The 24,551-nt window shown below is 40.8% G+C and overlaps 2 protein-coding genes across 18 annotated transcripts in view; one reads left to right on the forward strand and one right to left on the reverse strand.

Moving 5' to 3' along the window:
• The window catches only part of LOC113638447 (membrane-associated phosphatidylinositol transfer protein 2), a 49,572-nt gene extending 40,275 nt beyond the window's left edge, over positions 1–9,297 (forward strand). For 6 of the 8 annotated variants that reach the window (XM_027139664.2, XM_027139661.2, XM_047804925.1 and 3 more), the window contains 9 exons: positions 233–451; positions 1,762–1,910; positions 2,075–2,191; positions 3,059–3,175; positions 3,268–3,416; positions 3,591–3,740; positions 4,055–4,238; positions 4,341–4,469; positions 5,340–9,297. In XM_027139664.2, the coding sequence (XP_026995465.1) occupies positions 233–451; positions 1,762–1,910; positions 2,075–2,191; positions 3,059–3,175; positions 3,268–3,416; positions 3,591–3,740; positions 4,055–4,238; positions 4,341–4,469; positions 5,340–5,690 (1,565 nt within the window). In that variant the 3' untranslated portion in view covers positions 5,691–9,297. The remainder of the gene's footprint in view (positions 1–232; positions 452–1,761; positions 1,911–2,074; positions 2,192–3,058; positions 3,176–3,267; positions 3,417–3,590; positions 3,741–4,054; positions 4,239–4,340; positions 4,470–5,339) is intronic. The other 2 variants (XM_027139666.2, XM_027139665.2) reach the window with 1 other exon arrangement.
• On the reverse strand, positions 9,127–24,220 carry LOC113638461 (kinesin-like protein KIF2A). Of its 10 annotated transcripts, none has more exons than XM_027139690.2 (22): positions 23,982–24,220; positions 21,511–21,605; positions 20,261–20,389; positions 19,345–19,399; positions 18,889–19,017; positions 17,936–18,040; positions 16,798–16,898; positions 15,734–15,829; positions 15,564–15,618; positions 15,290–15,452; positions 15,114–15,204; positions 14,931–14,994; positions 14,496–14,587; positions 14,246–14,388; positions 13,822–14,026; positions 13,627–13,737; positions 13,242–13,309; positions 12,802–12,915; positions 12,280–12,427; positions 11,906–12,073; positions 11,674–11,809; positions 9,127–11,559 (listed from the first exon to the last, which is right to left on the reverse strand). In XM_027139690.2, the coding sequence occupies exons 1-22, from the start codon at positions 24,040–24,042 to the stop codon at positions 11,474–11,476; spliced, it is 2,415 nt and encodes an 804-aa protein (XP_026995491.1). In that variant the 5' UTR covers positions 24,043–24,220; the 3' UTR covers positions 9,127–11,473. The 10 variants fall into 10 exon arrangements, with proteins under 10 accessions (XP_026995491.1, XP_047660885.1, XP_047660884.1 ...); XM_047804929.1 differs by having other exon boundaries at positions 11,972–12,073; positions 12,832–12,915; positions 18,889–19,029; XM_047804928.1 differs by having other exon boundaries at positions 12,832–12,915; positions 18,889–19,029.
• Positions 24,221–24,551: the final 331 nt, after the last annotated feature.

Genomic DNA, 24,551 nt, shown 5'->3' on the forward strand with positions numbered 1-24,551 from the left:
CAAGCCTTTGGACTGAAACCTAGTTATTTATACACTTTAGCTCATTCTATAGAAATTAACAAGACATATTTATATTCATTTCATTTGAATAAAAAAGTTGAATGTGGTGTGTGTTATTTATTTATCTATTTATTTTTTCTTACACACCTCACGGTCAGTATGAAATGTAAAATGTCCAGTATTATCTTTACAGAATTCCTCCTTTTATGTTGTTGTTTTGTTTATCTCTTAGCACAAGCATGCCAACTCAATCAGTCCAAAAAGCTTAGCCTTTTGTCCCAGCTGGCCCTCCCTTATAACAAAATGTCCTCAAGAAGCCCATCCCCGAAAGCCCGCTACAAGTTGCTCAGTAGCAGAGCGGCGGGCTCAGATGAGGTGAGCTGCTTCGAGCCCTCCCCTCTCCCCGACTCCAGCCCTCCATCGCCGAACATGCAGCTGGATATAGAGCAAGGTACTGCTGTCGGAGCGAGGAGGAATATGGGCCTTCCTCTTCCTCTTCTTCATTGCTGTTCTGTCCCATGTGCCTGTTGGTCTGAACCACCCAGTCCTGCCCTGTTAGCACTCACTAATCCCTACTGCAGTTCTCTGCATCTTCAGGCTATGCTGTAGCTTCTCTTTTTTCTCAGTCCTCACTCCCCTCTGTCACTCATAACCACCACCATAGAGTCTTCATCTGCAAAACCAAGCTTTCTCTGTGTCTCTCTGGAGGATCAAGTGCCTTTGAAGAGGCTTTAAATGAACATGTTGTCTCTGGTATGATATTCCGTGGTTTGCATGTTCTCCACGTTTGATTGAGATTCCTCTGGGTCTTCTGGTTTGCATGCATTTAGGTGGACTGGCTATGCCAAATTGCCCGTGTGTATAAATGAGCGTGTGAATGAACGTGCGAACGGTGCCCTGTAATGGACTGGTGTCCGAGCCTTCCTTCTATTGTTGCCGTTAGTGACCCAGACCAGGATAAAACCGGATGCTGATGATAAATGGGGAAAGAAAAGGAAAAATATGTTTTAATAACGATCAGTTTCTTTAATCACACACACTTTGTTCATTTTTGCAATAGGAGGCATTTGGTTATAAGGTTATATGATTCATTTGGTTATATGGTCTTCATAGATAAAGATGATTTCTTCACCTTTAGAAACATACATTCTGATTGAAACAGTTGGTAAGGTCTGCAGAATGTGATTGCAATCACACAGGGTTTCTGTAAATGTGTCAGAGCGTGCGAGGGAGTGAAAGGGCCCGAGCAGGCTCACCGTGGCATCTCAGTGCCATTAGAGCCAGGTTTAGAGCACTCGACTTTTTGACTCAGCTGAAACAGGAAGCTGCTCATTTCACTTTCCTCTCCTGCTTGGGCTGCTTTCCAGACGATAGCCTGCTGTCTTGTTGTAAACAGGTGCTCTCCGCGGTGCTGAAGCGGGACGAGATTTGGGGGTTGGGTATGTGTATTTGGCAGCTTGGACCTGTATCTTGTAACATTGTGGGAGGATGAAGATACGAGATCTTCACCATTGCACGAGCCGGTGCACTCCAGTGTTTCCACTTCACTTCTTTTTCCACTGCCCTTCACATTTACTTGTGCCATATCTTTTGACTTTTTGTCGCTTAGTCCAAGCTCTTAGATTGTCCAAAGTGTTTAAGAACCTGTTCTATCCTAAACCTGTAAATTAGGTGCCACTGTTTTGTGTGATGTGATGGAGGCCCTGATGGAACTCCTTGGTCTGTTGCTGTCAGATTTGTAATTGTTATTATATCTTGTAGTCGCTGCTCGTTGGTGGGGGACAAAGCGCATTGACTTTGCCCTGTACTGCCCTGATGCCCTGACTGCCTTTCCCACCGTGGCTCTACCTCACCTGTTTCATGCTTCTTACTGGGAGTCTACAGACGTTGTGTCCTTTCTGCTCAGACAGGTACATCTGCTTTCCTTTAGCCCTGCTTTACTTGTTAAGATCATTACAGAGCAGAGGGTCATGATGTAAATGTGAATGGGAAAACCTGTAGATATTTTTACTTTATTTATTTCTTCTCTCCTTTCTCATTTTATTTTGTGTAAAACGAAATCTTCGGCTCTCAGGTAATGAGGCATGAAAACTCCAGTATTCTGGAGCTGGACGGGAAGGAAGTTTCCGAATTCACACCGTCCAAACCACGAGAGAAGTGGCTGAGGAAGAGAACACATGTTAAGATCAGGGTGGGCTTTTTCTCTCTCTCTCTCTCTCTCTCTCTCTCTTTCTCTCTCTCTCTCTCTCTCTCTCTCTCCTTTTCCACATAAAAATTAAGCATATTACATACTCTCAGTGTTTATTCACACTCAATGGCTGCTTTATCAGTTTAAAAAGCCTAATATACCCCCTGTAGCCTATATTTTGCTATGTGCAATGTATCAAACCCCCATCCTCCCGCCACCCCCCTTCCATCAGTGGTAAGTGATTACATCTTTACAGAGCTTTTTTTTTAAGCTTGTGGTTGCCTGCTCTTACATATATTCTGACTGTTCCTGCAGCTATTCCTGTTAGTACACACCGCAACATTTTTAGCCTATCCTTCCTAAAAATATAAATGCACCTAAATCAATAATCAAGTGGGCTTCGAACTTGAGCTTTCAATTTTAAGCACACAGATTTGCAAAACTCGAAACCTTGTGGATTTCCAAAATCAGAAAACAAGACTTATGTTTATTAGCTAGCCTTACAAGTAAGTATAAAGTACAGTGGGCTCCTGCAGTCACATGACTTTATGGGCTGGGGCCATAAATAATCTAGGCTGAAAATAGTAGTGGATGCATTATATATCACAGGATGGAACATTTTGTAGAGCTGCACTGGGAGGAAAAAAGGAATCAAATAAATAGATTATTATGCCTGTTTCTAAAGATTTCTACTAATTTTATGTTTGATCGTGAATTAATTGACACATTTTGCTTGTTTAAAGTATGTCTAGATTTGCATATGTTTAATTCTATATTTCTTTTTTTTTTTTTAACTCCATATTCTCACAATGAAAAATTAGCGATTACATTTATGGTTGTTTAATGTGACAAGGTGAACGTGTGTTGTAGAACGTAACCGCGAACCATCGTGTGAACGACGGCGTCTTCACGGAGGATGGCATGCAAGTTGTCAATGGCCGGTTCATGTATGGCCCGTTGGATATGGTCACTCTAACTGGAGAGAAGGTATGTTTCAGTTTTAGCATTTGTTTTTTATTTAGGTTTTAATCCTTATTCTTGCATGTTTATCCCTTTTTGTGCTTGTTTTGCATTTGAAGGTTGACATCCACATAATGACACAACCTCCATCAGGAGAGTGGGTGTACTTTGACACAGAACTGACCAACAGCAGTGGACGTGTTTTTTACACAATCCCAGAGAGCAAGCGCTTAGGAATCGGAGTGTACCCAGTCAAAATGGTGGTCAGGTATGTATATATCTTAGCACAGGTGGAATTTAGCGTTAGCCAGTACAGTAGAATTGGGATTTTGCTAATTCTTGTTCATATTTATTGCCAAGTTGTTAACCAATAGTCTGGCTCGCAATACTTTCTTGTTCTAGGATGGGTTTTGTGTAAAATACTTGATTTGATTCATTCCAGAGGTGACCACACATCTGCAGACAGCTACTTGACTGTGCTACCACGTGCCACAGAATTTGTAGTGTTCAGCATCGATGGCTCGTTTGCTGCCAGTGTGTCCATTATGGGCAGCGACCCTAAAGTCAGAGCAGGAGCAGTGGACGTTGTCAGGTACATCGCAGAATCCTTATTTAATTCCAGCTATACTGTGTTTTATCTTCTTGTTTTCGTCATATTTATGGCTCTGGCTAGTAACTTTGATGTTTTGGATGAAAAGTGGGCAAAGGGAAGTGTGAATCATTATGTTTTTACTAGATAACATTCTGTCAGCTCCTTTTAATATTCTGACTCAGCTGGATCCTCTTTATTGAGCTGCCACATTTTTCACAGTGGTGAAGTGTTTGCAATAACATTATACATGGCAACCCTGCTGACAACAGCTTGCTATCTCGTTTTTGTTTGTTTTTTTGTTGTTTTTTTTACAGGCACTGGCAGGACTTGGGCTACCTGATCGTGTATGTGACAGGCCGTCCAGACATGCAGAAGCAGCGAGTGGTGGCCTGGCTCTCGCAGCACAATTTCCCTCATGGCATTGTGTCCTTTTGCGACGGTTTGGTGCACGATCCTCTTCGCCACAAAGCAAACTTCCTCAAGACCCTCATATCTGAGGTAAGAAGCAGAAGATGCCTCCTTGAAATCTGGCATCAATTAATTGATATTAATACGATGAAATGATCAAGGTTCAAGCTTTCTTTCTACCACTGCCCAAAGGCGCACATGAAGATCATTGCTGCGTACGGCTCCACTAAGGACATCTCGCTGTACACTTCGCTCGGCCTGCAACCATCTAACATCTACATTGTTGGCAGACCAACGAAAAAGTTGCAGCACCAGTGCCAGGTATGCCTTGCACTGCGTGTTTCAATAGTCATTCACCCAATTATAACCTAAGAAAAAAAAACACTGACCTTGACACCTTATGGCTTCCTTCCTTTGGTGGCTGCCATTCTGTAAAATGTGTACGGGTCACATTAAGTGGTCTCTTTATGTAGCAGGTGTTTGAGTGTGTCACTCACCAGCTAGTGTCTTTGCAGTGTTCTGTACCTCTCAGACGTAGTGTACTTTCTTCACGACCTTATCAGCAGTGGACAACTGATTAACGCAGTAGCTCCAGTGTGTTTGCCAACCCCGATATTTTGGGTTCCCAGAAACCTAACCTAGCTACCTAAACAAATGCTAGCTCACTTAATATAACACCATTTATTATGTGCAGTTAGTGAATTAAATGTGCTAATACAGACTAAGGGAAATGAACAAGATGATGAATTCCTGAGTAGGTATTGTGTGCGACCTTGACCCGAAAAGCATCAAGTCTCTGTGAATGTCTTAGGTTTTCCCCTAATACTCATGAGTCTATTTATAATGATCAATATTTACACCGGCCGGTAGAAATAGCAACCCTGGACTATGGCTCCAAGGGCTTGCAGCCTCCCTCAGGGCTCATTCCACCAGGAGTATGACCTTGTCCTGGGGCCTCTCTTGTCCGCTGGGTCTCTAATACTACTGTTACTGTAGGTACTGCTAGCGAGAAGTTATCCGTACATCCATTCTGCATGATGTCCCTAGGGACTATCTTTTTCTTCAGCTGAAAAAGGATTGTTTACAAAAACACTAATGATAACACAAACAACAACAGTATTAAATTAATGCTCTTTATCTCTTAGATCTATGTTCTTCCATTTGCCTTCTCTTTGTTTTTCCCCACTGCAGTTCATCTCAGATGGTTACGCGTCTCATTTGTCAGATCTGGAGTACAATCAGCGCTCTCGACCGGCCAAGACTGGCAGCACACGTGTGACTCTGCGTAAGGGAAGCTTTGGTCTGGGTGCCAGTGGCGACTTTCTGCGGAAACGCAACCACCTGTTGCGCACCATCTCCTCTCAGCCAGCTCCCACATCCTCGGCCACATCGTCTGGCCATGGGGGCCGCCCGGAACGTGCTCAGAGCCAATCTGAGTTTGACCGCGAGCGGGCTGAACGTGCACAGAGGAGCATGAGCATTGCGGCGGGCTGTTTTGGACGTGCAGGGAAAATGGAGGGAGGCACCCTGAGCCCCAAGTAACCCTCCATCAACTTGCTATGTATAACTGGGAGTCTTTTTATTTATTTATTTTTTTAAAGGAATGGTGGATCGGGAAGAACAAAAATGAAAAATGGAACAGACTCCATGAGAGACCGGCACAGCTTTTCTAATGTAGCAAGCATGGCATTAGGGGAAAGATTTTATTCCACTGAGGTAACACACCATCCAGAAATCTAATGCCTTATGCATCGCTCTAGGTTTTTTGAACACTGGTCCTTGCCTCTTCTCAGTTTGCTTGAATGTAGAGAGAAAACGGATGCTTGAGTAGTTCGGACTCCTCCAATCTCCACCTGCATCATCAGAAAAGTGGAAGGTCTCCAACATGTCATAATGATGTCCACCAACATTTTCCACCTGTAAATACATGCCTCCTTCCTCACATGCTCAGGGCAGTCGTGTATGGACGAGTCAACCATGGTTTATCCCAGGAGCCACTTGTGTTCGCCACAACCAACCCCTCTTTGCCAAATGCTAGCCCCTAGTTTCTTCCTGTTTTTACTGAACTGTTCCTGTGGAGGGGGTTCCCGTACAAAAAAAGCCCTGCAGCATTTGGCAACAAGGACCCACTGTGTTGCATCTTGTGTTTGGCACGCAGGTCATCAGAGGCCTTACTTCTTAACAGCGTATTACCACACGAGCATTAAACATACATGGGCCGAGAACTGCCCTGGGGCTGAAAAGTGAGGAAGTTGGCCTTTTTTCTTTTACTTTCAATCTGAAATTTGGCAACAATCCCTTTATCTGGCCATCTGCTTGCAATACTGTACCTCTCGGACATCACTAGGGTGTCTAGTGCTCCTGAAAACTCTCATCTCTCTGGTGCAGCATGCCATGTACAGATAGCCAAGTACGAATCCTTCTGAGCCTCCACGCTTTCTCCTTTCCTTAGTACCGTTCTCCTTCGCACAGGTTCTGGAGCAGAACCACTTCGCCGCTCTGCTCCTCTAAATCGCATCAGCCCACGAACGAGACGACCGCAGTAGGCATCTATCCTACTATATTTACAAAGCGTACGTTGGAGAAATCCATTTTTCTCCAGACGCTCAAAGCAGCATATAGTCGTCTCTTGCCAATTTGTGCACCTTTACCGCTTTGCTTTATCGAACGAATCCTGAGAGTATACGGACGTCTGGCGACACTTGATCCAACCGATGGCCAAAATCATTTATTTTCCAGAAGCTGTAGTTACGTAACTGTATAACCTCATTGTTCCTTTTGCACAAAGTCAATAGTAGAGAACCTTGTTACCATCTCATGTGGCTACATATTGTTATTGTGTAGTGCATGATCTTTATTAATATATGACAGGATTCGAGTGCGTTGTGTGCACAGCTGTAGTATTTGTCTCTAATGTCAGGATTAAGAAACGTGCCAAAATTAGAACGATCATAGGGAACGACAAACGAAAAACAATAGGCTTTATCGTTTTTTTTTTTTGTTGTTGTTTTTCCTTTGTAACATACTACTGAGTATTTGATCTGAGTGTGTGTGTATAATTTGAGCTGTAAAAACCAGTTTGAGTTCGGATTTGATGGCACATGTCTAATGTTTCTAAGATTTAGATCATTTCAGGTCAAAATGAAGTCCTTTAAAAGTCTGTGCTCTAGCTTACCCTTCATATGTAAGTGAGATGTATAGGACTATTGCAGGATATTCTTTTAATCATAAGCTGTGATTTTACTTTTCGGTTTTTAGAGTCAACGGCATGAATACGTTGTAGCCAAATACTGTATAAAGATTTTTTATTTTATTTGCCATTTGTTAACAGGCAGGACGAGAGGACGTGAATCCTATAGGACTTGTACATTTGAATCGAAGCACTGGGAGGGTTTTTGGATGCAGCAGCTGTCTGTTTATAATTGTTCAGGGGATATAGAACGTTTTCCGACCGTGCAGGAATAACGGACGTGTAGATATTGTAAAGATGTACATTTTACTTATATAGGAAATGTATGGTCAGGAATTATTTATGTAGATTACACAAAAAGTAATGTCAGATTTTAGTGTTCATGGTTGCTTTATTACTACTACTACTATTATTGTTATTATTATTATTATTATTTTGGTATATAATTGAGATTTCTTTAAGGACCAACACCATTAATGCCATCTGCACAGTTTGTGTACAGGAAGACAACAAAAAGACACCACCGCACAGACAATCAGTCTCGGGCACACAAGAAAAACACACCAAGAACACAAGCACCTGGGAAATAGGACATACTCAACATGTCCATTAAATGCGAGATATTTTCTGAAGCATGTAAGAGATTTATTATATTAAGCTGAGGCAGTTTTTTTTTAATTGGAAAGGTTCACCAAATTTAAAAGGAGTTGGAGAATTTAAGACTTTAAGGCGTGCTTAAAGTGACAACTTGACACAAGCAAACTCTCTTCCGTTAAACAAACGATTCTGGGTGTAATGTAATGCCGTCACGTAAGGCGCAAGAAAATGCAGCGGTTTTTATTTTCCTTATATTATTTCTTTTCAGACCAATAAATGTGCAATATGTACCCGTGGTTGATTCTGTTTTATACAGATGTGTAGAAAAATGACACAGTAAAAATATCCATCACCCTTTTCTCTGGGAATGACACAAATCTCTGTTGGAAGCACTTTCTGATTAAGATTTGTTGTTTGTTACTGCTATTTAAAGTTTACTGTTAGAATCAAAAAAGTTCGGTCAACAATCTGTGAGCTGGAGTTTTTTTTGTTTTGTTTCGTTGTTGTTGTTTTTTTTGGGGGAGGGGGGGGGTTTGGCCACCCTTGCCCCTCTTCCCATGTACACACTACACAAATTGGTCATTTTTACCAGAAACCACAGGAACGCAAGCCATTTTCTGCAAGTCATCATTTTTAAACTATTGCAAAATTTATTGAACTTATTTTCTGTAATTTCTTATTTTAATCATAGATCAACACTCCAACCTGTTCAGAAATAATCAGCCGCACTCTTACGTACGTCAGCTACACTATAATTTTATATATATTGAACTTCTTATATTGAAATTATATATATATATATATATATATATATATATATATATATATATATATATATATATATATATATATATATATAAAATTTATATTATTATATAATTTATATTATTATATAACGCCTGGGTCACGTTTTGCCGATGTTCCATTTTTCAATAACTTCTGATGAATACACTGTCGTCTACAGAAACGACAATCAGCGTGTAATTTAAAAAGGGAGAAAAAAACAAAACCTTGCATTTGCAACATTTCTAAGTATATGGCACCAAAGCATGGAGGAACATCACGGCTGATCCACAATGTACTCTTCTGGGTTTTTTTTTTTCCACCAACATTCCAACAAAACTCACATTTCACCTTTTTTTTTTCTTTTATCCGAGGGTTCAGATTGTGTCCAAACGTATCCCGTTTTTAAAAAAAACCCACAAAAATCCCACCAACTATGTACTTCCTACCGTGCGCTTTAAATACAAACTACCGCTGTAAACCGTTTTGATCTGAATGACTTCTCAGCTCTTTTTCACCCACTTGTGCTCGATTCTGTATTATTGTATGTACTGTGGATTAAATACAGTTGAACAGCTACAATGTTTCTCTAATTTTTACGGTAATGTGAAATGTCCTGCATTGTGTTTTGTTAGGGATGCATCAATACATACATCTGGTGGTAGTCATCATCATCTTCAATCCTAAGGATAAGACGGAGGTCCAGTAGGATTTTACAGGTTGCTAGTGAGGTGTGAGAAACCATACAGTGACAGATCCAGTCATTATGGGGTTCTTTATTCTTTATGTCAGAAATACAGATGTGCACATTCTCACATACACACACACACATACACACCAGCTATTCTCATGATCAAGAGTTTCTCATTATTCTTTATTTTAAAAAAAACAGCTTTCACATGGAACACGTATTCAGATGATGAACAGAAAAGTTTAATAAAGCCTTCTCTGTGTGACTTGATGCAGCTTACACACATGCAGATACCCTGTTTCCAAACGTCTTGTGCAGATGTACCTATAACCCTAGTAGTGATTATTATTCTCGTCAAAAAGATTTTTTACTTCATGGATTGTTAACAAGCTTAATTAACACTGGGTCTCAGACGTGATTCAGTCAGTCACCACTAGGGGGTGTACAGAGCACAATGTGTGTTCCTTTAAATTGGCTCCCAATGGAGCTCAAACGTGATGGTCAGTCACCACTAGGGGGTGTATAGAGCACAAAATGTGTGTTTCTTTAAATTGGCTCCCAAATGGGGAAACAAAAAAAGCATTTGGAGGTCATTTGTTCGAATCCTGCTAATGCCAGTCGTTCTCTCATGGTGGGAGGGATAATATACTCACTCTCCTTCTACCAATCACAGCATCATTACTAATAACGGGAGACTAATAACAAGAAGGCGGCGGATAGCGCTTCCCTCTGAGTGTGTTACAGCACACACAACCTCGCTTGTGAGTAGCTGGTGATTAGGTTGTTCACCCTCCCGGGTTGGTAGCTGTGGTGTGATGGATTAATGCTCAGTTGTGCTTGAGTATTCCCTAGCTGCAGTGCTGCCTAAATGCGGCATCACGCCACACAGATGTACGGTTTTTGAGTGAAAACAAGCTGAAGTCAGCAGGACATAACTGACTAAAGGTCAGCAGCATACACACAGACTCAGAAGTGCATGTAAATTTAGGTAACTCTAATTAAAAAAAACAATTACACTGATGAGTACAGTAACAGCTGCAATCAGAATGCCCACTTCATACTCCTCTGTTTACACCATTCAGATTCGGACTACATGTCAATGCTTTATTCCTTTTTTCCTCGTTCTCCAAGTCTCAACCACTAACACAAGACGCTTCCCTAATACTCGCTTCCCTAATACTGACCGACGATGTGGTGATGTCAGTTGTGGTTTTTAATCTCACTCTGTGTTGTTGGTATTTGATGTCAGGTGTGTTAACATATCTCAGCAGTGATTAGGCCATGTCTACGCTCTCTTCATTCCAATACCCGTGTTTCGATTTGGCCCTCAGAAGTGTGGCTCTAAACTATATACAGCCACACAGGCCTAATATCAAGTCAGTGTGATGACTAACCAAGAAAAAACTGTGCTTGCTAATTAGAGCGTCTCACGGATAGCTGGCTACATAGAACCTGCAATCTTATTTGCACATTATTTGTAAAAATTTGCTCAGGAATTCAGCTTCAAAGCCGGGGTCCAAAATGTAAGGGTTGGCTTTTTGTTTTATATGTTAAATATGGATTACGTATGAACTGACCACCAATAACAGATGTAGAAATGGCAGCATGATGGAGGATTTTTGACTCCAGCACAGAGCAATGATTTCAAATGAGTTCGGTTGGCCAGAATCTAAACAAACTAGGGTCCAAATTCGAAACTAAAAGTTGGTTTGCTCTTCACATCGAGGGCCATTGTTACTTACACCGAGGAGTCAGTAGATGTTTTAAAAGCAGCCGTACCGAGTGAAAATGTAGTTTATACGCAGACGAGTGCGGATGTATCTAAGGGTAACGCCCGAGTACGACCAGTGTGTGCATGTGTGCATGCAACGATTCAAAATCTTTTTTCACTATCTCTTTTCCATCGTGTTGTGGCCTTTAAATCGTATGGTATTATAAAAGTCATCTTCGTTAGAACTGGAATTTATCTTAATACTATACAATTCGGCATAAAAGTGTGCTTCTTAACTCGAAAAGGTATATCCTCTTTCAGCTGCCGGATCTATGATAAGTGCTCTACGATGGTTAGAGGGCTCGTGGTCGCTTGGGGTTGATCTGCTTACTGGCTTGCTCTTCCTCCTGAAGAGCCGACCTGAACGCCTTCACTTTATCTGTTTCAGAGAGGGAAAAATAACAATTCACGGTGAGCAAATTAAACAAAGAAATGTCTGACAAACATGCTTCTGTGACCAGTCTGAACGACTCGACTCAAACGCGTCATTTACCTCTGAGCTCTGTTAAGATTTCAATCTTTTGATCCAAAATTTGCTCGAGCTGTGTCGCGTACGAGTCCACGTCATAGTCCACTTCCTCCGTCATCTCTATTAGAACCTTCTCGTCTTCTAGCCAGCGTATAGTCTCCTACGTCACAACAGAAAGCGTGCCCGGTGATTAGAATGAAGTGTATTTGAAAGAAAATTTCTAGTCAAACTTTACAGCATGCAATGAGAACACAACCGTGCGGAACTGAAGAAACCGTGCCGAACTGAAGAAACCGTGCAGACGAAGAGGGTGGTGTTGTACCTGAAACACAGCCCTGTGGTCCTCCAGGACCTGCTCCTCCATTTCCACCAACTGAGACACGGCCTCGTGGAAGGTGAAAAGCTGAGGAGAGACCTCTTCCTCCTACACGCACACACAAGAAAAACTTACTTCACTCCTTTAAATCCGTGGCAGCCTGAGAAATCTCTCTGTATGATAACATGTTCTCTAGTTTGTATTTTATAGTACAGGATTTCCTGTGTGTTTGATCTGAACAGATGTTCATGTAAACAGAGGTGGTCTCCAAAACCCTGGCCAGTTTCTTTTTATTTATTTATTTTTCTCCTTACATTCTGTTCACACAGCAGTTTGAGATCGTCTCTCTGAGGAGAGCTTCCCACTCCCCACTGCGGCTCCAACACGTCCAGCTGGCTCACTTGATTGCCTCCTGGTCTGCCTTCCATCAATGCACTAGAGTTGACAGTAAGCTCCTTTACTCTATACACACACACACACACACACACAGTCATGTATATTAAAAAGCTGAAGATGTTCCTGACATTACTCATGGCCAGGTAATGAAGCAAACCATAAGAAAAGGACCATCGTGACCTCAAACCCTTCTCACACAGTAAAAAATAAATAATAAAATAAATAATGGTTATGTTTCCATTAGCGACATGCTCAAACATGCTAACATGCAGAGAGAATGGGGTTAAATCGTCGGGTTAATGACAGAAAAAAAAAAAGGAACGTGAAAATGAAGCAGAAAACTGAAATGAAAGCAAGCCATTAAATAGGGTTGATGTGAACAGAAAGCGAGTCGGCGGAGGAGCGTTCAAAGAAGCGTGACGTTGGGAAAAGAAAAAGACCTGGTCGGTGAGGAAGCAAAGTCATCGTACTCGTAGGTAGGAGAGAGTTCAGAGCGTCCGCTTCCCCCCTGAGAGAAGGGGATGTCTGAGGGGCTTATCCCAAACTCCTTCACTCTGACAGATGGACAGAGACAAAGGCGACAACGTGAGACTTCACACTTTACAGTAGTATCATGGACACCGCACCGTAGCTTTACGTTATCATTGATTTAGATCAGAAACTGCCGACGGCCAAACGCTATTAAGCTAGCTAATGACTGACTACCAGAGTCACAAGACGCGCACACTACCGGTCAAAACCTGAACACGCTGGATTAATGCTTACGGCCAAAACGTCAAGAAATGAGCCCTAGGTAATGCTGACGCTAACTGACACCACAGATTCTGCTTTGTGTACAGGGAAGGGACCCCAAAAGGTTAAAAATTCAGGTCGTACACACCTGTTGGCGTATCTCAGCGTGTTCAAGGTGTTTTCACAGGAAGCCATGCCAGGAGAGATGGTAGCAATCTGCAGACAGGACAGAGTTACTTTACCATCACTACATAACAACCCCTTTAGTTGACGTACACCAGAGGTTTCTTCTTGGTAAGAGGATAACGAAGCTGCAGCACACTTTATTCTTGATGTATGAGAAGCTGGTTAATTAAATAGCAGCTTCTTAAATGAGAATGCATTATTTTTTCTCCCGATGCTTCTGTGCTGTAATTAAGGGGTTTCTTAATGATCTAGAGCTGCAAACCTTCGCTACATGCATAGACAGTATATATCCATTCTGGTGAAAACAGGTGACGGAAATTGGTGGTTATTTTTTACGGACATCTCACCATGCACGTTCGGGAGTTCTCGCCAATGAAGGAGTCTCGCAGAACCTGCGTGAGTTTACTGGCACGGAACGGAGTGTGAGGCTTGTTGCGACCCAAAGCCCTGATGCACTCCTACCAAGCACAAAGTTCACACGGTTAGCACGCGCTTAAAACAGAAAAGATAAAGTGCGTGTGTCTGAGAAAGAGCAGGCGAACCTTCAGAGCGAGTAAACTTTTATTGATCTCAGCCCCTTCGAGTCGAGTCTGGCGGTCGGCGCTGGACGTGTCCGCCCCTCGCTCGTTACCCGCCAAGTCTATGAGGGAGAATTTCCCGTGCATTTTGCCTCTCCTTCGCAGAATGATCTGGAAAACGGCATGGCTGCGAGAGGAGTGCGCGTTGGCTGATGTCTGTCCGGATGTCCTGCAATTCAAAGCACAGAACTAACTAAATTAAGACTCGAACTATAATTATCATCATTGGTTGTGAATTCTCCAATCTGATTGGATCGAAGGTACACATGTATAAGAGCTCCTTTGTATAAAGAGCTGCTATGACTGTTGTCCAATTATTATATTAACACGCTTACTCAAAAACATGAACATTTCTACAGTATGATGGTCTTCATTTGAAGGTCTTCACCTGCAGCTGTTGCCCATTTCTATGAGTTTGAGGACGTCCTCGGTGCAATGAACCTCACGTTCCTGCAGTCCTACAACCTGCACCTGCTGCTTGCCGTCCTCCAGAACTCGCAGCTTGGCCTTCCTGTTCAGCAGGTCAAACACCTACAGGAAAATCCCTTCAAGGTCAGTTTGGCTTAAGACTTTATAAAATGTACCAAAAAAAAAAAAAAAAAGACTTTAGATGAACTGAGAGAGAAGATGCTACTTGCTTTTCCACTGTAAATTTCAAAGAAGGTTGCGAAAACCTGGAGGTCCAGCTTCTTGTAGTTTGGCTTTTTTAGCATGAGAAAAACATCCCGTGCTGCAAAGATATTAAGTGATTATTTTTTTTCCTTTTTTACTTCAAACTCTGAGTTACTAAAATTGTGATTTAAGGGAATTTTTCCTTGCCACTGCTGCCTGAGTCACCTCAGACTTGCTCTTAGGGTAATAAATACATACACATTGTGCACTATATATATATCTAATAATAATCTAGAATTTTTATTCTGTTAATTCTTATTTCTTTTATTATTCGTTATTTCCTTTATCATTAATTATGTTTACCTTCTGCTCTATGTTTATGTTCTGTAAAGTTGCTTTGAGACAATGTCTATTGTAAAAAGCGCTATACAAATAAACTTGAATTGAATTGAATTATATACCTGCCAATGCATAGATCCCTTTAGCGCAATCCTGATTTTTCCCAGAAAAATCTCCACCCATCGTCTGGAACAGAGAGAAACAGATTAGGACGTCGAGTCTAGGTTAATGGGCTTTGGAGCAAATCTGTTCCAGTAAGACGAGCTCCTCTGGGGTGATGTTATCTTCTTAACTGTAAGACTTACATGAGTTTTACCGCTTCCCGTTTGTCCGTATGCAAAGCACGTAGCCATCCCTCTCTCGAATATCGTCTCTACGAGCGGCCGGGCGGTAAACCTGAAAGATCCGGAAGAACTCTTCAGATAACTGGGGTTTTCTAGGATTTTCAACTTTTCTCCTTACAACACTTTTAGTGCCTGACCTGTAAACCATTTCATTAGCGGTGGTATCGTCGAAGGCGTAATCAAAGCGAAACGTCTGGTTCTCCAGGTATCTCGTTAAGTCCACTTTTTGTTTGGGTTCGTGAACCATGACGACATCTTTACTGGGGATGGTGATTACATCCAAGTCCTTCAAGCTCATCTCTATGACAGATTTACAATACACTAGTGACTACGACTGGAACTCGCACAATTCAGACACTCAACGCTACATTAATCAGGGAGTTTACAATATTTCAAACGTTCCGTTTTTACCTTTCTTGTTCAGTGGCCTTGCCCTGACACACACACATATCCTGTGCTCTTCGATCTGGATTAAAAAAAACATTGATTAAAAACACACAGTATGCGATTACATACACAGTGTACAAACGGCTAATTTACGGTAGTCTGTAATAAATAAAACGGCGAAAGCCTGACATTACCAGATCAGCGGTAGTCAGTGGCCTGTAGTCCAGACTTGCTCTGAAGTCCCGGATCATGCACATGATTTCATAATTAGGGGTTGTTGCGTCTATTTCCTGTGTGGGAAAATGTTTTATTTTTATTGATCAAATCTGTACACAAGGAAAAACAGGTTAGTAGCCAATTTCACATCCATTAAATGCACAGCAATAGGATGGATTACATTGATATGCAATTCAAAGTCTGAGACTTTGGTGGATTAATTAATTAATTAATCAATGTGCAGATATAGCTAAGACGATGTAGACAGCAGATCCTCACACTCTTATGTGGTTCATCCCCAAACTTTTACCACACATTAGGAAGCTCAGACTCATCTAGGATGTCTTTGGGGGGTTTTTACACCTGGTCACTTCATGCGTTTTCTGTGATCCGATAGAAAGACCAGGTCTAAATGCCCTCCGAAAACGTTTTCGAGACAGATATACATCCGATCGCTCGAACCACTTCAGGAGGTGGTCTGGGACGCATTTCAGATGAAACTGGACAGGTATAAATGCATGTGGTTGTTCAAGCCACATACGTCACTCGCAGGTGACTCGCGAGTCGTGCATCGTGCCAGAAACAAATATGTTTTCCCACCAGCGCTGGCTCCGATCTTTCACCCAGGGGTCTCATTGGGTCTTAAAATGCACTGCTGCCACCAGCGAAAATGCAGCAAACAGTAAATGCTGTTTTTTGTAGCAACCACATGCACCAAAGCGTGTTCCATTTCAATTACCCCGGAAATGAGGTCAAATATATTTGCGGGAGTAGAAAGATCGGATTGATATCCGATTCGCCAAGACGCATTTATGTGGCCTGATGTAAATGGAACAGTTTTAACAAATCAGATGGCTATCGGATCAGAGAAAACAAGTGACAGATGATATATATATTTTTTGTAAAAAGGCCCTTTGTTTGCTGTAGCATTACAATTTCTCTTCACTGGAACTGCTTTTAAATATCCTAAGAGTCAAAGACAGAAAACTTGTGACCTTTTTTGCCAAAGGAGTAAACACATTATTGAGCTGTAACGCTGTACCTGTGCTCTCTTCTCCCTGAGCTCCTGCTGCTGCAAGCGCCTCCTCTCCCTCTTCTCCTGCAGTTTCTCCACCTCTTTCACACAGTTTGACTTCCTGCGAGCTGAACACACACAAATAGCATTTCGAACAGGAACGGGAACTTTGCTAACGTTCATTAACGGAGCTGTACGTGTGACGTGCCGAGGGGAAAAGGAGTAATTACGTTAGCCGGAGCCCACTGCCCATGAACAATGGTGACAAGATGTAACATCTAAGCAGCCACAGAAAACCAACTCTAAATGCTGTGTTTGTTTTACATCAAAAGAGTAGCTCTGTTTAAGCTTTGGAAAGCTCTTCATTCCGCCGCATTAAGTCTTTTGTAAAGATGATGCACTCTACCGCTCGAGAGATCACCAACTCTGTTATAACTGAGAGCTACAGAACCTGTCTTGTGCATTTTACTGTTAAATCTCCGTCTGTTTCATAGTGAAATACAGAATAATATAGATACTGAGTTCCTGAATTAAACAGGAATCTATTTTATATTACTACAAATCATAATAATATTATTACATTTTTTCCCACATGCCACAGATGATATATATATATTTTTTGTGCATTTGATAATCTAGCTTGACTTTTATATTACATTTATATTATATTACATTTATTTGGTTCATCTCCGAACTTTGACCGAATGTAATGCAATAAAATGAATCACTATGCAAGGACCTTGCAGTCAATAAGGTATGTTATTAAATATGATTTTGACTTTTTTTCTGATAAAGACATGGATTTAGTCTTCCCAACCAGAGTGTGAAGAGCTACTACAGGATAACATTTGGTTACTGTAATTATTACTCATTTAGGAGTGATAATAATAATAATAATAATAATAATAATAATAATAATAATAATAATAATAAATCCTCTTAAACCAGATGATTTGCAAACAATGTTATCCGTGTCTTATTATCACTTCTAAAATATCAGCCTTGATGTTTTAACAGGCATTTTATGTAACAGAACATGTAATGATGTAAAAAAAAAAAATCAAGCTGTTGAATTTTAGTTCAGACAGACTGCTTTACTCTCTCTAATCATAGTGCTCTTCCTTTGCTGTTCTACTCAACATGGTGTTGTGTTGTGTTTCTGTACCGTTCTGCTGCTGCTGGAGTGTCTGGTGCTGGATGGGAGAAGGAGCTGGAGCACTAGGAGCTTGTTCACTCTGCTGGCTGGGCCGTGCTCTCGTCGTACCTATGACTAGCAAGACAAACTTGTGTGCAACACAGGACTTCAACACAGTAGACCATGTACTCATTTACACCAAGCATTATTCTGCTGATCTACCGTAATTTCCGGACTATTGAGGGCACCTGAATATAAGCCTCACCCACTAAATTAAAAAAATAACTCTTATTTTCAACATAAATAAGCCGCACATGTCTATAAGCCGCAGGTGCCTGCGGGTACATTGAAACAAATTAAAGGCAGGGTCTCCGATTTTTAAAAAATTCTTCAGAAAACGGAGTCAGAAAGACAAACTAAAAATCTAAACAAATGTGTAGCCAATGAGCAGAAAGGGGCGGGTCTTGTCAATATGTGGCGGAGAGAGCACATGTGTGACATCAGCAGAAAGCTGTTTTAACATTGACATGGAGGATAAAAACAAAGAAAGAAAGCGAAGAAATTCTAAACGCTGTTACTACACAAAACACGGTTGTAGCTGCCTCTCTACATTACTACGATAGAAAAGAGGTGTTATTTGTGTAGTAACAGCGTTTAGCTCAGGAGTTATTGACTCGGGAAACTCCAATCTGTGAAAATGTGGCCAACTTCCTGCTCCTTCAGTTCTCTCCAGCGCTGGAAAGCTGATCCTATATTAACACGTCCTACTTCTTGCCTTATCGTAAGTCTTTCTTCGCTTTCTTTCTTTGTTTTTATCCTCCATGTCAATGTTAAAACCGCTTTCTGCTAATGTCACACATGCGCACTGAACACTCTCTCCGCCCATATTGACAAGACACGCCCCTTTCTGCTCATTGGCCTACCTTTAACTTTACACAGGCTTGTAACAAAAAATAAAATATTAGCAGTAAACAGTAACCTACCAAGAAAGTCATTGGTCACTATCTTCCTCCTCCTGTGCACTGAACCCACTGAAGTCATGTCCTTCGGTGTCGGAGTTAACCCGTTCGGCAATTTCATTGGTCTAATGAAAGCTTCATGCTGCCAAAAAACTGAGCACATCACTGAGCATGTGTTGTTGTTTGTTTTGTTTTTTTTAATTTGAAAGTGGGAAAAATCCATATATTAGCCGCGTCATTGTTTAAGCCGCAAGGTTCAAAGCGTGGGAAAAAAGTTGCGGCTTATAGTCCGGAAAATACGGTAAATCATTTCTCCTGACTGCTAGAGGTAGGTAATAATAAATAATATGATTTGTTTACTCTTAATCCAAAATTTATTGTCAAATGAGTTTTTTATAAAACATTATGCTAGGCATGAATATTTTCTCGTCATTAAAGAAGACTCAACATGGCTGCTTTGGCTTTCTTCCAGCGGCTTACCTCGGTTATCTTTGGCAGGCGCTTCGTTCTTAGGCGGTGCTACCGTGCGCCGATTCTACAGAATACAAGCAGTAGAGTACATGTGAAATGTAACATAAAACATCATTAAATAGTCAAAAATAAAGATTTCTTTTCTATAAGAGCATGGCTCAGACATCAGGCAAATCACAGCTTTATCAATGCTCTTATTGTAATGTTTAATGTTATCGTTTCTATGGTAACACTAGTACATAGAGGAAGAGGAATGGGGCTACCAGGTACAGTGGATGAGAACAAATTTGGGCCTTTTAAATTAGCCCACGTTGTGTGCTTTATTTTTAAACAATTTAGAAATTCACCATTTTGTGCTAAAGCTACGTCTTTATATTTCTGTGAGAACAAAATATAGTGTATATTTGTGCCTATGCAGCGATTTTGCGGACAATATTAAAAAGGAATGGCAAATTATATTTGCAATTGCATTTCCTACTTGTTGTAAAAACCGTGACGTGATTCAAACGCAAACCGTTTGCATTACATGATTCCCACCCCCAACAATGATTGACAGGTTTACGTGCAGGCAAATGCAAAGGGAATTGCGATCACATTTGAGTTTTGTCAGGCTCAATGACACGACATTAGAGGAAGTGGAATAGCACGTAATAAAAAGAAACGCAAAATTTGTCATTCGTTGTGCGTTCGCGTAACCCTAAATGCAAACGGTTTTTACGACAGGTAGGAAACGCAATTGCAAATACAATTTTACCTGAGAGTATTTATTATTAAATAAGCAGCATGTTACGTTACAGAGAACCTACAAGGTTATGAGAAAATACTTAGCGTTCTCAGTAAATCATCTCACTAAACTTCTATAACAGCATTTTAAATCATTAATTACAATATTTACAATCCTTGCATTAAAGTCAACGGTACGTACCTTATTTGTGGGAATCTTGTTTACTTTAACATAGCTTGAAACAGGAGGAGGCGGAGTCTCTGGACTCTGTGCGATCTGCTCATCAGGCGCGAGGTCTGGATTTAGTGCAAAAACGCTCTCCATGTCGATCTTTTCGGACAAAAAAATAAAATAATTCAGTGTCATTTTGTACTTCAGCAATCTGTATGATTGTATCTGCATCTTCTATCATCTACACTGACTGCGTTCCCAGTAAAATAGCACTGCTTTGGAACCAGAATCAGAACCAGAATGCGCATAGTAAGTAACTGCCATACGCTTCCAGTACACAGAGACAATAAAAATAAGATGAGAATAAAAAAATAAATAAACATATATAAATACAAACTAACGAAAAACAATTGAAAAAAGTAATAAATTGTATGTACAATTGTGCTATAGATGAAAAATGGAATAGAGTAGAATGTAGGGATGTACAAGAATGGAGGTGATGAAAATTTTACTGTTCATGAGGTAGATTGCCAGGGGGAAGAAACTGTCCTTGTGCCTGGTTGTGATGGTATTTGGGAATCTGTAGCGCTGACCAGATGGTAAATGTTCAAAATGCAAATGATTTGGATGTGAGGGATCCAGAGTGATTTTCTGAGCCCTTCCTCAATCTGGATACATGCAGTTCTTGAAAGGTGGGCAGGGGAACACCAATAATCCTTGCAGCAGTCTGAACCGTTCCCTTGTAGTCTTCTGATGTCTTTTTTACAATGGTGTTGATGTGAGTGTCCCACCTCAGGTCCTGGGAGATGGTGGAGTCCATGACAGTGGACTTTAGGAGAAACCTCCCTGCACTCCCCTCATTCACCATCATCTCCACTGTTTTGAGCTTATTGAGCTCCAAGTTTTTGTGACTGCACCAGACAGCCAGCTCTTTAACCTCCTGTCTGTAGGCAGACTCGTCTCTGTCCTGAACTAAAGTGTTGGAATGATGGTGTTATAGGCAGAACTATAAGTCCCTGATGTGAGCATCCTGTTTGTAGATTTCAGTTTGGCCTTTAACACCATCGTTCCAACACTCCTCCAGACCAATCCAAAATAAATCTCTACCTAGTAGGTCAACACTACATCTGTGACAAGAGAACGTGTCAGTGAAGTAAGGGGGGAAAAAATTCTTAAATCTTGAATATTAATTGTAACCAAGACGTTTGCTGCAGAAGTGATTCATCTCTGTAACCCTTCCGATAAACTGTCATGTCTTTATGAAAAATCACAGGCTGTACCTCTTTGCCTTTGGTGTCCCCGTTTTCAATCCATTCCACAGTCACGCTATCGTTGTCTTCATTCAGTGATGTGACCATGGCCTGATGTATTCGTCCTGTAAAGAGAACACACGTCCCTTCTTTTTAATCATTCTACCTGGATCATTCTACTTCTGTTCTTAATTTCAACTGTATTAAATCGTCAGTAACCATGTTACATCATTTATAATCAATATGTGAAGGCCTTGTACTATTTGCACAGATTTGTACGCTGTTATATTTAGTGGACTTCACCAGCTGATGGGACCACAATGATATATTGGAATATAAATTATATAATCCGTATATTTTGAATCAAAAGATTTCAATCATTTGCAGCTGTGTAGATTTGGGTGTCTGGGAATCCTGGCAAAAATTATTCTTCGGTCCGAGCTTGATGTAGTAAAAATATTTCTTTTTGTCCATAGCGTGTTTCACCATTAGTAATAACGTGTTTGTAGCTGCCCCACAGGTTCTTTGGCTTGCCGTTGGCTTTAAGACAACACTGACAATTTAAATAAAATTTTCTGACAGTGCTTAATCTTGTAGTCGGTGGTCATTAATTACAATGACACTCAATCTGTCACCAGTGACATGTCACTTTAGACCGACGATCTCAACTCAGAATTATAACTCAGAATTCAGAATTATGACTCAACTCAACTATGAATTACTGCTGAAGAATTATTTAACAACATGTGATTTTCCTCCGCGCCGGCACAAACACCATCTGTTCACATCTGTCTTTTACATTCAAGTCCCACGCTTATCTTATAGAACATTTACTTACGCACAATACGTGCTTACTCTGCGATTACACACATGCATGTTATTTCTCACACAGATACCTGCATTGCAGTAGAACACCCAAAAGAAAACCTTCATCCTTTCATTACTTGTATTAATATATTAACAAACCCTCTGTACTGTGTAACAGTGTACTTTTTTCAATGGTACAATGTGGCTACTGCTAGCAACTAAATACTCAGTACTGTAGAAAGAAAACACTTTGGTTTTTGCACATTTTCTGTGGTGTAGATTTCATTTCAAATGGATTGCATTGAATTTCTGACCGTCAATCTACAGAATAACTCGATGCCAAAGTGATATTTTAAGAAATGTATTAAAAATCTAAATCTGACCACCCTCATGTAATAAGTATTCAGTATCCTTTATTCAGTGCTTTCTAAAAGCTCCATTGGCGGCAATTACAGTGTTTAATTTTCATAGCCTAATCTCTACAAGATTTTAACTCTACAAGATGTCTTGACAATTTTTTTCGATTCTGTGTACTAATCATTTTGGTGTTGAAGGTAAAATTATAGGATTGTCTCAACTTCAATTACCGAAACAACCTGACTCGATGTACGTCGATGTAAGTTGAACAAAAAGAGAAATAGGAAAAATCTGAAGTGTCATGCGTCAAGAACATTTTTTTATTTACAAAATGATTACAAAATGACTCTGCGAAGTCCTCATAAATTCAGTTTTCAAAAATAATGATGAAATGATAAATAAGAAAATACTGAAAAAGAACATTTCCATTAAACAAGCGGTAAAAAGAAGGACAAATCGATGTATTTAACCGAGAGCTGTCAACAAAAGCGAGCTTTATTTCTTACTTGTGAGGTCCTTCCACTGACATGATTATTAATGCAGCCAAAGCTGACTTTAACCTAAACCTCAGCAACCAAATGGGAATAAATCTGTGGGGGGTTTTTTTAGTTTTTGGAAATAAAACCTACATATTTTTTAATACTTACAATAGATAACTGTCAGATATTTCTATCACTGTAGGGGACAAAATGATCTATCTACATACACACACACACACACACACACACACACACACACACACACACACACACACACACACACAGAGGAAAAAATAATGATGTAATAACCATAAAGTTTAAAGCTCTTCCTGGGAAATGATAGCTATTTAATGTGTCGCTTAAACCGATGCTCTTCTATCTGTAAACATAATAATGTTATGTAGATCATTTCTGTAATACAATTTGTAGTAATCTTGCTCTTCATTAAGCCATTTGTTGCTGTTCTTTCAATCCGTCTCAGTGAGCGCGTGTGTGACTGTGTGTGTGTGTGTGTGTGTGTGTGTGTGTGTGTGTGTGTGTGTGTGTGTGTGTGTGTGTGTGTGTGTGTGTGTGTGTGTGTGTGTGTCTGGGCGTTTTCAGCCACCATGCTAACCATGCTGAATAAGATGCAGGATGACAAGTAAAAGCCTATTACTAGCTGCACATCTTGGCCCCCATAGGCGTTATTACTGAAACATGATGCTACTAATTGTTCAAGCTCCCTTGTTATTGCTAGCCGGTCATCGCTATCACGTTAGCATGCTGCAGGCTAACCCGGACAGTGCGGGTTACTCGGCAACAAAGATGATGGAGCTAATCTACCGGCCACTGCATCCTCTTACCCAGGGCGTGACTTACCGTCGCTTCGTTTGATTTCCACGTAGATGCCGATAAGAATCTTCCCAAATATAGCCGCCATGCTGCATGTGTCAAAGAGATGTTTTGGGTTTTTTTATGTTGATTTTGTGTCTTTATGAAAACGGGGACTAAGTAGTTCAGCGCCGCAGAAACCGGGAGGGAGCGGCAGGACCGCGCATGCGCAATCCACCAGCTCCTGCCTCAGAACTAGCGTGCAGCTTGAGTGACAAAAGCTAAAGCGACGTGTCGAGTTCATTCTGGGGCTAATATTTAACGTAGAATCCCGACGTTCCTGAATTTGGTACCGAATGTAGTGGGAACATTATGGATACCTCGTTATATTAAAAAGCAGTTTACGTGCATTCATGTAGTTTATCCAAACATTGTGTGTGTGTGTGTTTTTGGGTTGTTTTTTGGGGGGGAAACTAGACTATGACTCTATGTTCATGTTCAACATCCCATTACAAATTTAGTCCTCCCTTTATTATACCATTATTATCACCTTCACTATTCCAGTAAGCTTTACACTAGATTTCGGATGTGGGGATTTGTGCACTTTCAGCCACAAGA

Source organism: Tachysurus fulvidraco, chromosome 20, assembly GCF_022655615.1.
Source record: "Tachysurus fulvidraco isolate hzauxx_2018 chromosome 20, HZAU_PFXX_2.0, whole genome shotgun sequence".
Lineage (NCBI taxonomy): Eukaryota > Metazoa > Chordata > Actinopteri > Siluriformes > Bagridae > Tachysurus > Tachysurus fulvidraco.

Bases quoted from the DNA above. Each gene is read 5' to 3' on its own strand.
- LOC113638461 (XM_027139689.2), bottom strand. From the start codon at position 24,042: ATGGCGGCTATATTTGGGAAGATTCTTATCGGCATCTACGTGGAAATC. The intron at 15,830-16,797 runs GTACAGCGTTAC...TTTCCCACACAG, and splicing joins TCAGGGAGAAGAGAGCACAG to GAAATAGACGCAACAACCCC. The intron at 12,428-12,801 runs GTCTTTTTCTTT...GTGTGTGTATAG, and splicing joins TTTGCTTCCTCACCGACCAG to AGTAAAGGAGCTTACTGTCA.